Below are 15,836 nucleotides of genomic sequence, written 5' to 3'. Positions count from 1 at the left end.
TAGCTGCGGCTGGTTGATGTAAACTGCTGTCACCTTTGGTGTGCTGGTGCAGGAAAGACACCACAGACAGCTCTTTTCTTTTCTTGATTTACGGGCTAATCATAATCTCATCTGTCAGTGCTGTGCACTGTGCTGTTTTTGTTCAGCCAGTGTATGTTACTCACAGTCCTTTCTGGCTCCAAGGTGGGTGTGTCGAGGCGTGTACAGAGAAACAGCAGCTGTAACCACAGAAAAAGAAAAGCACAGTGAAGCTTTCATCAAGAAACACGAGTGAACACACATTAAGTATTCTACAGCAAAGTTTAATCCTTTCTTTATGATTATCCAGAAATGTTCCCATTTTTTTAACATAAGGATCATCCAACTCAACATCTGCAAGCACAGGGTTTTAAATATTTTTGACACTCCCCCTCTACCATAGGTGGAGTGCACTTATAGGTATCTCAACATACTTGTTTACTATCCACATGTTGTCAACCTCCTAAAATTGTATAATATTCAGGAATTAACATGACTTGTTCTCCTTTCCGTTGCTAAAGCCAACTTACAATCAAACCCCATACTATTTTTGCAGGAAAACATTATAAAAAATACTGGGCAAAAGGGAAGAAAAGATCTCTCACGTTTGATGCCTGTTACAGTACAGATTTTATCACACACAAAGGAAGGAAAGAGATAAGGTCAAATGTCACTTTGATAAGAGAGCTGCTGTAAATGCTGCTGGACCAGCTGATCCAGACAGAACAAGTCTGACCCAACGTACTTACCATTTGGTGCATCTTCCCCGGGGGCTCGTCTGAGATCGAGAGACAACAAAAAATAACATGCATATCAGTTAGTGGTACTAAATAGGTGAAAAAGTAATATGCATCAGATAAAAACTGGTCAGGCTTTCACTTGTGTCCTTATAAAGGTAAGAGTGTGTAATAGAGCCCGTCTTTGTGTGTGTGTGTGTGTGTGTGTGTGTGTGTGGACACTTACAGGCTGCTGGCTTGGGCTGATTTGACCTGAACTCTTTCCTGAAAAAGAAAGAACACTTCATTCAACACTGATAAAAAACAGCAATAAAAAAGTTTTTATTTTACTCTGCACTCGTGAAAGTTCACACAGTTCTTACCAGTACTGCAGCCCTGGGGTCCTCGTGGATGAGGATGTCTTCAGCTGACACTCTGCTCCTGTCCTTCTTTGTCAGAGCTGAAATAAACAAACAATCATAAACAACCATAATGGTATAATGGTATGAATCGACAGACGCAGCAGCTGGTTTTTGTGCTGCAGAAAACTGAAATCACCGTTGATATTTAATAATGTCTTCCTCTGCAGTTTTTTTCTTTTATTTGTGTTATTTTTGTGATCTTACTGGAGTCAGGATGGAGGAACAACGGCTTTCTGTCAAACTCCGTGAAGCCAGCGTAAGAGTTGACTGCTCTGATGTGACCGTGAGCTTCAGGATGAGCCTGTGGCAGACAGACGGAGACAAAGAGAAAAACAAAATTGTGAGAAGGGAAACATTATCCTGAACCACTGTATTGAAGTATGGTTAGATTTCTGAAGAGTTTTATAATGGGGGTACCTCACCTCCACAAGCAATAAGTGCATTTTTTTTCTTTTTAAATTTTTATGAAATATTATGTTAGGCTTAGTCCAGATAAACCGGCATCGAGTAACAACATTGATTACAAGATGAGATGCATTGGGGTTATTCTGATTCACCTCTTGGGCTGATCAATCACATTGTTTGTTCACAACAAAGCTGGGGAAAAAGAAATCCTTCAGAGATTTACAAGTTGACTGATTGGGCTGTTGGTCTCTTTTTCAGTCAGTTGCTGATGTGAGAGAAATAAATTCACTGTGTCCCTGCATGTCAGACACCAGAAGGAAGTTAGTTCGATTATCTCCAGTTGGACACACCTTTAAGCAAATAAAGTTTGCATCGTGTTAACGCTTGGGTTTTGTATTACCGCCTCCGTTAATCAGTTTCCTGGAGCAAATCATGTGGCATTAAGATGCAGTCTTGCATAGCCACTCTATCTACAAAATTAATTTTAGTGCTGTGCCAGCGCTAGAGAAAGGTCTGGTTAAACGCAAAATAGTGTTGATGGAATTTGTTTTGAGGTGGTATTTCACATTGGGAGGCAAGCCCTGGCATTAAAACTGCTAAATCTGATGCTTTGTGACTTTGTGATAAGGCTTCACCTAGCTTATTGCACTTCTCCAACATGCCATTTTCAGCATGTAGGTTGTTACGGGGATTTTGAAAACAGTAACATGCAGATGACTAAGATGAGGAGAATTCTGTTTGAAATGGCCAACTGGTGGCAGGCTTATATGCCCAGTGAACATCACTCTTTTACATGTGACATTTTGATGGCAGCTGGCAAACGATGGCAAAAGGTTGGTGACATTACTTCAATAAAAGAGGCATGTTTATACGTGTAATAAACGACTCAATAAGCTACTGTATTTACATGCCATATGCAAATATGACAGGAACACCCTTTGAACAAACACATTTTGGATGTTAATATGACGGATATGGATCATGGAAAAAAGGTTCATGCCACCAGCACTTCTGAGAAAATTATATGATGATATAACCACATGATGATTATTATATCTATGTACACACTGACACACATACATACCTGTGATCTGGGCTGTGTGACCGGGCTTTGCTGTCTGCTGGAGGTCTCTTTGGGTGTGGAGTGCTGGAGCTCCAAACTGTCTTTATGTCCTGAAAGGAAGAAAATACTGTCAGCACACATTAGGGCAAATTAATTGATTAGGGTCTGTAATTATCAAAATAAAATCCCCTCCTTCCTTTTTCCCTAGTAATTCATATTTGACTCATGTAACAACATCCCACCAAAACAATCAAATTATTTGTTAAAACTATATGACACAGACAATCACTGTGCAGCATTTAGAGCAAGACCCACTGCCAGAATATGGAGACATCATCAATGCTTAAATAATCACTTATGAAACTCTCCTCACCTCCACATTTCACACAATACCTTAATCAACCAGTCAACCAATCATTCATGCTCCAGTCACATGACATAGAAAACCTCAGAACCACCCAGGAACAGAGAGTAAACAAGGCACACAGAGGTCCACACAGAGCAGAGAAAGGAAAAGGCACCAGTTTAAGGTCTACAAGGATCCTGATCTGGAGATGGACAGGCCCGAGCACCCGGCAGACGCAAACCTCAACTTAAGCTCGGACTGAAACTCAAACCTCTCGTTGTGTTTTGTTCTCTTGCCGTGTTCCTCTTGTCAAGCGGGACTTCTGACCCACTTTGACCCTCACGGCAGGATGCTGGGGGGGCAGGTGGATTAGACATATTCCAGTCCCTGCTCCTTCGTCTGTGGGGTCTCCTGGCTGCCCCATCAGGGCCATGTGCACGGCCTGGCAGGCTGCTATTTCCGTGGTCGTCACCCGGTGATAAGTCAGCTTCAGGAGCCAGTGTGACTTTAGTGTCTGTACTCAGAGAGCCAGATCTGCCCTCATCGTCGCAGAACGCCTCGTTCACGTACCCCAACCTCACCTCCCTCTCTCCCTCCCCCCCTCCTGACCTCTCTGTGTTCTCAGGCTTTGCAGTGCAAGCAGGCAAGCAGGTAGGCCGAGTAGAGCCCAAAGTCTTAGGGACAACGACAACAGTAGGATACACACACACACAGTTTTCACCCTCCTCTTTTATCTCGTCATCTATACTAGATTCAGTCTCATACTTACCCACAAATGCCCCAAATTCTACAGTGGTGCTGTCTGGCTGGATGGGCTGCTGGTAAAGCCCAGCGAGGGCGAGTTCTGGGTGGCTGGAGCCACTGGGCTGGGAAGGGGTGCTGCCGATGTGGAACTGAGCCCCGGGGGAGGGTACATTGGGCAGGCTGGATGGCGAGTCGGAAAGGCCCGGCTCTTGTGGACGGGTCAGCTTACTCTGGGTGAGAGAGTGGCCTCGGAGACGCAGCTCCGGAGGGGAAACGACCGCAGCACTTTGGACAAAGGCACTGGAGCTGGCACTGCCTGAGGAGCCAGCCTCTACAGCAAAGTGCCCGAGCCCAAACAACCCCTTCCTCTCTGGACTCAATGCTGGGTTCAGGTTGGGGTCCAGCCCCAGTCCTGCTCCAGGGCTCGGCCCGACTCTCCGGCTACTTTCCGTCCCAGCCCCTCCACCGACACCAATCCCAAAAAGAGAATCTGCGATGTTGGTTCCTGGCTGGGGATAAGAGGAGCCAAAGTAGGCCCCCACACTGCGTTTGCATATCACGGATGATTTGGAGTGGGGGCCAGTGTCTGTTGCCACAGGGGCGATGCTGGGGACCACGTTCTTAGAGAGGCTGAGCTCCCGAGTGATCTGATTGTGGACCTTGCTGGCCTCTGACGCCCTCTGAGCAGTGAGGGTCTTCAGGGTGTCCACAGTCAGAGCTGAGAGGTCCTGCAGGTGGCCAATCTGGGAGTCCAGTGTGTGCAAAGAGCGTTTTATAAAGTTGACCTTGTTCCCAACCTCCCTCAGCTGCATACACATGGTCTCCACCCTGGAAATGACAAACAGCAGATTCAGTTAGCCACAGTTCAGCTTGTGTTACCTACTGTATATAAAAATGACTTATTTCATTGTTTAAAAATGTCAGATTTTTCTCATTTCTAGATATTTAAGATTCACAAGTAGTGTATATTCAATAAGCTATGTTACTCATTTGACTGAAATTTAAACACCGCCTCTTCTGAACTTCAGGGTACCCCACAGAGTTTTCACACCACTAGGAGCATTATGGGGCATTTGTTATCAGCATTTCCCTGTTTTGTGCTTCTCAGGCTCAAGGACACATTTGTAAGACTTCAGGAATACACACATTGATACATTTTGGTAGGAAACACTGACTATAATCATAATTCTTGCTTATTTACAAGGAAACATCACAGGGCACCTTTAAAAGCATAGTTCAGATGTTTTAAACTGAGGTTGTATGAGGTATCTATCCAAAGTCAGTGTATTATCTACAGTAGAGGTCAGTCACCTGTTTGGTGAAGCAGATGGAAACACCACAACAGAAACTGAACAATGTACCGCTTTGGATGGGGGAAGCAACAAAAATGTATCTTAGCCAACTCAAAAAATGTTTTATTTTGAATATGTTCAGCTTTATCTTCAGACAGTCCTTTCAGACAGGGAATTGAAGCTGTCCAGAGTTGGTTTCCTCCTGCCTGCTACTGTTTGTATGATTTTGGGTTAATCAGAACTAAGCCTTTAAAACACCAAAGTCGCACAATGCAGCACAGACACAAACTAAGCGATCCAGGCAGTGGTAGACCAGTAACTCCCCGTGTTCTGCATGGTAACATTTCTATTTTTGTAAAAAGGAGTCTGGTGGCTTTGACGAGAGCATAGAATGGTTTCAGATCCCTTTAAAAATGGCAGTCTGATAAAGCAGTGACAATTTTCTAAATATAGTGTATACTAACACTGCCATCTACTGTAGGCAATACACTACTGTGACTCATCGGATGTCGTCTGTTAGGTTAAGCCTGCCATTGGCCTAATATGTCAAATGGCATTCTGCCTCCCTTCCTCTATCTATTCTGCTATTATCACCTTAATGATAGTGGCTGCAGCCAGACCTTTTTCCAGCACTCACACTGTGCGTCGAAGACAAGCCAAGAAGACCAGCATTATACAGACTATGGATATGTACTTCATACAACCCTTGAAAAAAGCCTTAAGCAACAGTCCCACCTTTCTGACGTAAGACGTATTCGCTCCTCGCTCCCCGAGTGAAACTGATCATCCTTTTCATGAAAGTACGTCTCCACACACTGCTCCTCAAAATCATGGAGCTTCTTTTGGTCTTCCTCTGTAAGAAAGAGCTCTGACAGAAGAAAAAAAAAAAAGCTTGTGTTACTGTTAGATTGGATTTTCTTTATACCCGGTTGAGCAGGAACACTTTGTTCAACTATTTTGTTTTATGCACATAAAGCTTTGTTTGTTGTTGAAAAAATACATGATCGTACTTGGTCCATAGGTATGCTCCTTCTTTCTCTTTCTACACATACAGAAGAGGGAGTAGACATGGCAGAGGAGGATGAAGGGGGGTGGGAGGACAGGCTTCTCATGGTAGGCCATGATGAAGTGGTAGCGTTGGTACTTCCACACCAGATTAGAAATGGACTTCACTTGCAGATACACATTGCTGTAAAACAGAGGTGACAGAAGTCCCAATGAGGAGGATGATGTTATAGAAAAAGCCCCAAGCTTGCCCAAGGTGAAGCTAATGAGTAGCTTAATTATTCTCCAATTAGCACCAAAATGCTGTACACTTACTTGAAGAAGGCGATGAGGAGGTTGACCATTAGTATATACTGTACAAAGAGGTAGACTGCTTGTAGGAGTGGAGTCAGCCACACTCCTGCTGCACACAGGGTCCTTACTGACGGTTCGGTGTTATTGGCACACACTGTAAAGAGGAGGAGCCTTTTAGGATATTACGCACACACAAATCCCCCAAATATGCTGAAAATATACACACTCAACATGTTCAGGTCTTGTTTATTTGCAGAACCTCCAACTAATTTCTGGCTGGTCTGATTCCAAATTTGACTATCACGCATGGATGCATACTAAGACAAAAGAGGACAATACTACCTTAAAATTGCATTGATATATAATTGTTTTAATATAAAATCCTGTTCTGATATTTATTTTAAACCCTCTAAACCCCACTGGCATGTCAAATCAAAACAAAACAAAACTCGTTCTTGTGTGACAAACGCTTCCTTCAGGAAAAGTAACCAAATCATAGGTAAACTTGTGACATCAAATTCACTTTATTCTGTGTCTCATTTAAAATGTTAGCAAAAATTAACCGTTTGAATTAACCACATGCTGTAAAAGAAATTACCAAGTCATGTTTCAGACATCCTTCAACTGAACTGCAGGGAGCAGTTGTATAAAAGTTCAATATGGAAAGCATGTGGAGCCTCCAGTTTAATATTGCTAAAACTTGGGGGCACTTGAAAAAAAAGTTATTAGTTATTAGTATTTTTTGCAATATAAATGATCAAAGAAATTAATCTTTTGTTGTTGCTTTTTTATGATAACTGTTATACACATATGCACAAAAGACATTTTGAGTTCTCCCTTCGTCTAGTCACAATTGTACTTAATCTATAGAGATGCAGGACTTCTATATTGCAATAAAAAAAATGAGGCCAGTAAGGAAAATGTGACAGAAGCAAAAAACGCAGTAAAACTGCCTGGGGTTCAGATGGTTAATGTATTCACTGAGATGTTCGAAAAGCTGGTGGTAGCATCATCCCTGTACATGATGTGATGTATTGGCTGAAACAATGTATTTCCACTAGAATAACTTTTTACAAACATAATGAGCATCTGACTTTTCAGCACTTTCACTTCTCACTAACAGTGGTATACCGTGTGTAAAATTTCAACAGTGTGTGAAACTTTGGGATGCCAGTTCAGGTTACGGAGCTCAGCCAGGTATTCTGTTCCACCGTAGCTTCAAATGCGCCCGACTCAAGTGGCGGTCACCTAATCGATGCCCGTTATCCACACCATTTTTAGCTGAGTCGAGGCAGTCGATGCTGTGGTGAAGCAAAAAGCCCCGCCCTCCCCAAAGAGACCCGATGCGTTGGCTGCTTCGGCATGTGAACCATGATGTGTGAAAGAGGCTGTGAGGAGAGGCAATGATTAGGCCGTCGTGGGTTTGATTTCCAGTGTTTGTTTTGAGTGACAATCAGCTGTCATGCCGTGGTGAGAAGATTTGAATAAAATTCTTCTTACCCTCATAATCTCCCTTACCATCCTCATCGTCCTTACCATCGATTTCATAGGCATACACTTCCCCGTACATCATCCAGTACGGCTGGAAGACCACATCTTTGGCCAGCGTCCAGCTGGGCTCCTCTGATGGGTACAGAATGGCTTTCCTGGGTACGCCATAGCTCAGCAGGACTATAGCCATTATTACCACAATATAAAACATGTTGGCCACCTGCAAGAAATGTCACATATACTGAATCAAACATATGACTGATGACATCAGCTACTTGAAGAATATTAGACTTGCATAGTACACCCAGAGTTACTTTAGTGCAAATTTGTTTTTACTTTTGCTTTAGTGTTAAAAGCAATCATTGATTGGAGGTGCTTTGGTAAAAAAAAAGTATACTGTGTGCATTGAAATCCCTCGGGCAGACACAGTAATGTTGATGGGATTATTACTACATAACAGCTGTACATAACAAAATCACTTGAAGGAGGAGTTTGATATTTCATGAAATACGTACATTTGCTTTCTTGCTGAAAACTGCACGAGAATACTGATATCACTTTAACATCTCTACAAAAAATATAAAGCTACAGCAAGCAGCTGCTCAGCTTAGTATAAAGACTAAAATCAGGGGAATGTTCTAAGCTGAATCCTTGCAATGGTAAAAAAAAAAAAAAAACATCAGCTCACTAAGTGGGATGTTCCAACCCCCCAAAAAAGTCATTCAATTAACTCCCTCAAAAGCAAACTGTTGTTTGTGTGCGGACCCTCAGAACACCACAACATTCTGGCAGGTTTTCCATGAATAATGCGTGACAAACGCTTCCATCAAGAAAAATATAAAAAACTGAGCTGCACTTGGCAGGCTAAACTCTTGTGGGTTACCTAGAGATTTTTGTGAATGATACTCATTTACAATTTATGGAATTATAACTGTTTTATACTGCACAAAGGACAATTTCAACTTCTCCCTACTTTTAGCTGTTATAATGTTGATTAAATCAATCGTTATCGGTGCAGGATTTATATATTGCAGTGAAAAATAAACCCACAGTGAGTTAAATGTGACTGGAGCAAAATAAAACATGCACAAACTGCTTGCTGTTCAGAGGGTTTAACAAACCGGATATAACTCAATACTTTTTAAAATTGTGAAGTGCTGGTAAAGAGATTGTTTGAGCTTCAAACTAACTGTGCTAGCAGTTCCTTTAGTTAAAACTACAACACACAGCACAGTAAAAAGACTAAATAATAGCAGGACTGGTGGAAACTCTAAACTCTAAAACGGATGGGGCTGCTCAGGATAATACAGTAGGTTACAATACCTGGTAACAGCATGTAGAGGATAATGCTGTTTAAATATGAATGTTCAAACTGATTAAATAAAAACAAATATTAATAAGAGCAATTTTTGAATGCACAAAAGCACAACAGAAGCATTCTCAGTATGTTTACACTATAACCTAAAAATCTACAGTAAAAGCACATTTAATGGCTTTACGTACCATACAATACCCACTGGTAATCATTTTAACATAGTCTAAAAAAATCTAAAATATTATTCCCATTTCATCATTACTCAGACTCACCTTAAGAAAAAAAAACATGGTTGCAAAAATAATAACCTTTACGCTTTGGGGAAAAAACATATTGGCTCACTCTACATTGTGTCGTGGTCTGACCTCTCCCTCTTGTGAGAACTCACCATCTTAGCGATCATCATGACGTACGGCCCAGCCTGCTGGTTCACAGCCAGGATATCCAGGAGTCTCACGTACCAGAAGATGATATTAAGACAATACACTGTCCTCCCGGGGACAAAGGCCTCACCTCCAGCCAATCTCAGGCCGAAGCCGATAAAAAAAGTCACAATGGCCAGAAAGTCAGACACATTGAAATAGTCACTGAACCACACTTTTATCTTCTGGCTTATTTTTCCCGCTTCAGACATAAACATCTGGAAAAAAGGAGATGGAGGAGAGAAGAAGAAGAAAATGTGAAATGATGCAAAGGAGATTCGTTTGTTTACAGTCTTTGGTGAACTTTAAAAACGCTCCAAAAAACGTCATCCTTATTAATTCTACATTATAGAGCCGGACAATGCAGTACCAGTCAAAAGTGTTCAGACATCAGAACTATGATGGAACACATATGGAATTATGTAGTAAACAACAAAAGTGTTAAACAAATCAGAATATGTTTCATGTTTCAGATTCTTCAAAGTAGCCACCTTTTGCTCTGATGGTCTCAAACACATTCAGAAGGCAAGAAATTACACAAATTAACTCTTGACAAGGTGCTCCTGGGGTACTTTTTACTACATAATTCCATATGTGTTCATTCATAGTTTTTGATGTCTTCAGTATCAAAATTAATTACATATTTATTCGTCTAAAAATTCCATTGTGCATACCTCTCGAATTTTCTCAATGGCAGAGGTGAATATGTAGAGGATGACCACCCACTCTTGAGGAGAAGGCCATTCAGGCATTTTCACCAGCACCACATATGAGTAGAACATCAAGAAGCCAAGGTAGAAGAGCTGACAAAGGCAGATAAACAATAAGCCTCATAAACAACTCAAAAACATTACATAAAACACTTTTAGTAATGGAAATATTTCTCCCAGAATGGAGATGCTGTCATTTCTTTAACTATACGTGCCATAAATATGGGAAATGTAGCTCTACTGCGTGTTGGATGTAGATGATAACTGGCTTGTGTTGACAGAGAGCCTCTAAATTCAGACAGTTCCCGAGAGGGGCTTCCTCTCTCTGAAATATTTTAAGACGAGGTCAGTGGAGGCCCTCTGAAGGGGCTGAACCTCATCATGGCACTCCGAGTTGGAAGCAAATAATCTGCCATTTTCAGCGAGGCCACTGAGAGAGAGAGCCGTCAGAGCTCAGCTGGCGGTTAGCTGTGTGAGAGCAAAAAAAAATCATCTTCTCCATCTCAAGTGAAAATCACAGTTCCCAACAAAGTGTGCTCTCCGAAGGGAGGGGTCAGTGGTTTAAGGGATTATTTAAGAAACAGAGATGGGAATTGGTTTTATTCAACTCACATTTTAAAGCTACAATAATAAGTATTTTCATAGTAACACTGAATGAAGCTACTGTTACTGCTCTCTCCAACACCAGGTGTGTCTAAATCATTTTGCCCTCCATTGGCTAAAAATTAATAATTAATGAATTACATTGGAAGTTTGACCTGTCCCTGGCCATACTACAGATTGTGGGAAAGTTTGTCCATATAGGCAGGTAAGGTTACACAGTCTCTTGGATCGGGTCTTCTGTTTCAGAAGTTGCTGAACCTTGACATGTGAGGTGTGAACTGTTGGAAAATTCAGCCATTAGCACTCCCATCTGATGGGTAAGTTATTGTTGTGTGCTGCATTGAAATCAGAATGGAAGCAGGTACAGCTGATGTAGATAAGCACGGGCACAGGCTATATTACGCAGACTAGCAGTTTCAGTGATGTTATCAGCGCCTCTGAGACTCGAACGGCCTGAAAAACAACCTGGAGGCTGCAATTACAACACTCAGTGATGACTCCCAGGCTCCTGAGAATGAGCCTCAGGACCAGGTTTATAAATAAACATAAGAACACGTGAGAAAAAAAGATGAATGCGAACGCGACAGTAAGTTTGTAGTCAAGAAAATGTGTTTAAAATAAAGTACTACAGCTGCCTCTTTCTTGAAGTCTGTGGTTCATACATTTGTGTTTTAAAATTAAGTGCAAGGTGTAAAAGAAACAGAGAACTATGCTATCAGCAAACAAAAAGGGACAGGTTGGTCTTCCAATGCCTCTCTGGGAAAGACTAGACTAATGAGTATTGGACTTTTTCAGATTCTATCAACAGTCCAGAGCTAATACTTCTGGACTGGACTGGTTTAAATAAAACGGACCTTGGGAATTAAGATTTGACTTCCTGGGAATGGCTAGCCTTAATAATAGTTTATTAAGGAAAATAGAAATAAATTGATTTGTGACACACATTTTAAAAACACACTTTAAATATTTGGGCATTGGGGATGAAGGTATCAAGGAGGAGGTATTATCAAGTCACAAGTCATTGATGTAAAAGTCTAAAGTCATCAAATTTGTGAGTCCAGTCCACAGCTCTGTGTACATAGAGAGAGAGAGAGCTGTGTTTACATTCTTAGTGTCTCACCACTTTCTATGTGGGTGTCTAATAAGACAACGTTGCACCTCGTTTCTGTTCTTCGATTTGTGTTATTCATTGTCAGACTGTCGATTGCAGTCAGAGCCTGCAGAATTTGGTGTCGGACCATGCTAATGGAGGGAGCCTTCGGCATTCAGTAAAGCTCTCTGTTTCTTGTTGATCTTTATTCTGAAAAATCACCAATGGCCACATCTCAAACAACAAGCAAATTAACTAAGGATCTTAGCTGGATAATAAAGTTCCTTCTGCACATTCCTGTTAGCAGTTAAAAAAAGAAGATCAGGCAAAACAATTTGCATATGGGTAGCAACATCTGTTCCTGTTACCAAAATAAACAACTGTAAAATAGATTGAATAGGTGGATGTGTAGATGACTGTATGCATGAGTGTTCTTCTCTGTAATCTCCATACCGTATTGGACCAGAACTTGACAATGGGAGCGTGGTAGAAGGCATAAATCTTCCTGGTTAAGGGCAGCTTCCTGGGGCGAATGTGTGTCTCCATGTCGTTCTTTACTTCAGTATGGTCGTGGGGTCTGGCCTCCTTGAACACATCCTGCAGAGAGGTTAAAAAGGCCCAAATGAGACAACAGAGTGGAGAGAGAGAGACGGACAGAGCAGAGTTAACAGGAGAATCTGGATGAAAGAACGTAAGCAAATATATGTAAAAAGTATTTATCAACATTTCTTTATGTGAATATCTGTCTTATTATTACACAACAGACATACAACCAGCTCATTATCTCTTTAAACACCAACTAATATATAGGCTATTTTCCTTCTTTAAACTTATAGTAGCACACTGTAGTAAGCTGATTTTGAAATATCATATATAAGAAATTAGGTTGCTATTGGGTTATTGTGCTACAAAAAAAAATTATGCTGTGTGGCTGAAAGAAAGAGTTTGAATATTGGTTGATATATGCAACTGTTTTTGACATTTTAATGCAGAATTTGTACATATTAGGTCTTTAGGGTCCTTATGATAAATTTGGGCATTCAATGATTTATTTTAATGCAGGGCTGCTTTGATGCTAGGGATATACCATATTTTTAAATGAAACAGAAAAAAGGAACTGGATAAAAACAAACAAAAGCAAATCTAACCATTTGGATGTCTTCAGCGATGTTCTGGAAGTTGTGTTCGCTGTCCTCCATGGTCATCTGGTGGTCGTCCTGACTCTGAGGGATGTGAGCCATCTCAGCCTTGGATTTGTACTCCAAAAGCAGGATGGCAGGAGGCACCAAGATACTCAGAATCACCTGGAGACAAAAAACTAATGTGGGTGGATGCTTCTATATTTGTCAACAAAGTGCTCTGAATTACACACACCAGAGAGTCCCAAGTGTTTTATTGCCCAGGTGAAGTGCACATCTAACCTGTTTTATTGTCTTAATAGCACCAGTGATAAAAATCAGTATAACACAGGCCAAACCCTGCAACTAAAGTTCCCACACTGATGCAAAAAATCATTTGATATTATTGGTCTACCAAAACAAAGAAATAACAGCATGTTCATTTCATGCAAGGATCCATAATTATTCCATTTATTTATTTAAGACGATTTTTTTGCCTTTCCTGGAGAGATGAAGAGTGGACTGGAAACAGGAAAGACTGTTTGGTATGGCTTGCTATAAAAGGTTCCACTGTGGGAATCAACCCAGTGATGTTTTGGATACATGGCATGCGCTGGCACCAAGTGTTCCTACTTTATTTGTTTTGATATTTACTAAAAATGTATTGAAAAAATAGTTAGACTGTTTTTGTAACAACAATGACATTTAAAAGCCAAAGTAGTGTTTACATTGCAGACAGGTCCTCGGGTTTTATGAATTGGTTTCAAACTACAATTGAGGAAATGTTTGCACCAGAAGGTCACCTTAAATAAACAAGTTAGTATTAATAAACTGTTTATTACTTCATTCAACTAAGTGGACCCTCAATAAAGTCCTTGAAGCACTTGACATTTGGATTAGATATGAAAGCAGACCTTTGTTCCAGCCACTGGAACACAGCATCTGTTGACAGAACTTCATCAAACACAAATATTAAACCACTACAGTATGGTTTAATATTTGTATTCAGTTGTACACAGACTGTACACACACTGTCGGCCACTGAAAACCAAAGCATTTATTCCAGCACTTATATTTTCATTTGTTACGAAAAATAAAAATCTAGATGGAACATGAACCTTGTACCAGGAGTTCTTGCGCATGTTCAGCCGTCCCATCCACATGTCTGACAGCAGCAGCTGGGTGCAGGTGTGAGCCACAAAGGGCCGCAGGTGAGAGGACACAGCCAGCTTCAAACAGGTGGAGTTGCTCCAGTTCTTTAGCTCGTAGGTGAGCAGCTTCATGGCCATGGTTTCATCCTGCCTGAATGACTCCTCCAGCAGGTCCACAGCCAACGTCCCAAACTCACTGAAACACATCAGCAGTTTGTTTAGTCCCGACCTTTGCTTTTAAAGAGAAAGAGGAGAATTTTATATACATTTTGCCTAACAGGGATCAAAGAAAAACTCACGTTGAGTACTCCTTGAGCTCCTCTGAGGTGTCATCCACCACGTCGCTCTTCTTGGCCTCGTAGCCCATAGATCGGCAAAGCTTGCAGGCCACCAGAGCCTTTGCCATGTTCTCCTCGCCGTGTTGCCAGAAGAAGAGCGACATTTTTTGTCTCTTCATCAGCACAGCCCACACCAGCAGCTCATTGAAAGGGTAGGGAAACCGCCGCGTCTCTGGGTCGTCTATGTCCACAATTTCTTCTTTGCTTCTCTTTTTGTTCTGCTCGATGGAAGACTCAAGCTGGGAGGAAAGGGAAGGAGCAGTGAGAGGGGTAGAGGCTGACATACTTTTATTTTTCCCATTTAAGAGTGGCTCTTTAGGTGCAGATGTTCCAGTCTAAAGGAAGCCTTGTTCTTTTTGTTGAAATATTTACCTTAGGTTTGTATGGCTGTGCGGTTTTGATGAAGTGGTTGTGCCTCGTCTTCTCCTTCTTGTCAGCCTGCATGCTAAAAGACTCGTGGCTTTTCCTCAAATGAGAGCCAGGACCTGCTGTGTGCCGCCCCGACCTCTGCGCAGAACATGAAAACATTTTCACATTGACATTTACTACAACTCACAATCAATTCAATCACAGTTTCAGGCCTGTACCACCCAATAATGTAATACATTTCCGAAAAACATAAATAAACAAATAAAATAATGGCACTCCAATAATGTCATAAAATGTCCTAATTGATATTGTAATAACATGCTTACAGATGATTTAAGGTCTTATTACAGAAAGTAAATAATTGTGGTAAATGCTCTTGCAGTTTTGCACCAGTAGGTGGAGTATTCAAAGGCAGCCTGTTCCTCAATGACCGTACTGTATTAAGTTGTAAATGAGTCTTACTGTTTTGACCAACTTTGCATTTATCATTAAATATCAGTGAAATTTCATTACAATATTGGGTGCTACAAGGCCTAAAATCAGTGGTACAATTCAGAAAATAATATATATATATATATATTTTTTTTTTACCTCCAATATGATTTTAATATCAATGCATCATAACACTTCACATTAAAACACAGACAGATGTTTCAAAACAATACGAAACTATTTCACGAAGACACTCCAGGAGCTGCAACAGCTCAAACTCACCCTACTGTTGCCATGGAGATTGTTGTAAATGATTCGGAAGCGTTTCCTGGTGTAGTTGCACCTGTAAGTCCCGCCCATCAGGAACTCAATAACAAGGCCCACGTCGATCAAAGTGATCTTGTAGTTTGGAGGCAGATGACTCTGCAGGAAGGCACAGGAACAAGATGGTGAATGAGACTGAATGGACTCTGATTAACATCAACTGATAGA

General features: G+C 41.2%; 1 protein-coding gene across 1 annotated transcript in view; it reads right to left on the bottom strand.

Moving 5' to 3' along the window:
* The window catches only part of trpm7 (transient receptor potential cation channel, subfamily M, member 7), a 46,418-nt gene that overhangs the window by 7,271 nt on the left and 23,311 nt on the right, over window positions 1–15,836 (bottom strand). The window contains 19 exon segments of the mRNA XM_059349530.1: window positions 165–218; window positions 768–796; window positions 982–1,019; window positions 1,118–1,194; window positions 1,361–1,457; window positions 2,646–2,734; window positions 3,740–4,542; window positions 5,742–5,874; window positions 6,017–6,195; window positions 6,327–6,459; window positions 7,842–8,016; window positions 9,500–9,751; window positions 10,208–10,336; window positions 12,390–12,533; window positions 13,085–13,240; window positions 14,173–14,401; window positions 14,505–14,782; window positions 14,916–15,050; window positions 15,627–15,767. Coding sequence (XP_059205513.1) covers window positions 165–218; window positions 768–796; window positions 982–1,019; window positions 1,118–1,194; window positions 1,361–1,457; window positions 2,646–2,734; window positions 3,740–4,542; window positions 5,742–5,874; window positions 6,017–6,195; window positions 6,327–6,459; window positions 7,842–8,016; window positions 9,500–9,751; window positions 10,208–10,336; window positions 12,390–12,533; window positions 13,085–13,240; window positions 14,173–14,401; window positions 14,505–14,782; window positions 14,916–15,050; window positions 15,627–15,767 — 3,271 coding nt within the window.

The sequence above is a fragment of the Centropristis striata genome, chromosome 2, assembly GCF_030273125.1.
Source record: "Centropristis striata isolate RG_2023a ecotype Rhode Island chromosome 2, C.striata_1.0, whole genome shotgun sequence".
Lineage (NCBI taxonomy): Eukaryota > Metazoa > Chordata > Actinopteri > Perciformes > Serranidae > Centropristis > Centropristis striata.
The sequence above is the reverse complement of the archived record's forward strand: the minus strand, read 5'-3'. Positions and strand labels throughout refer to the sequence as shown.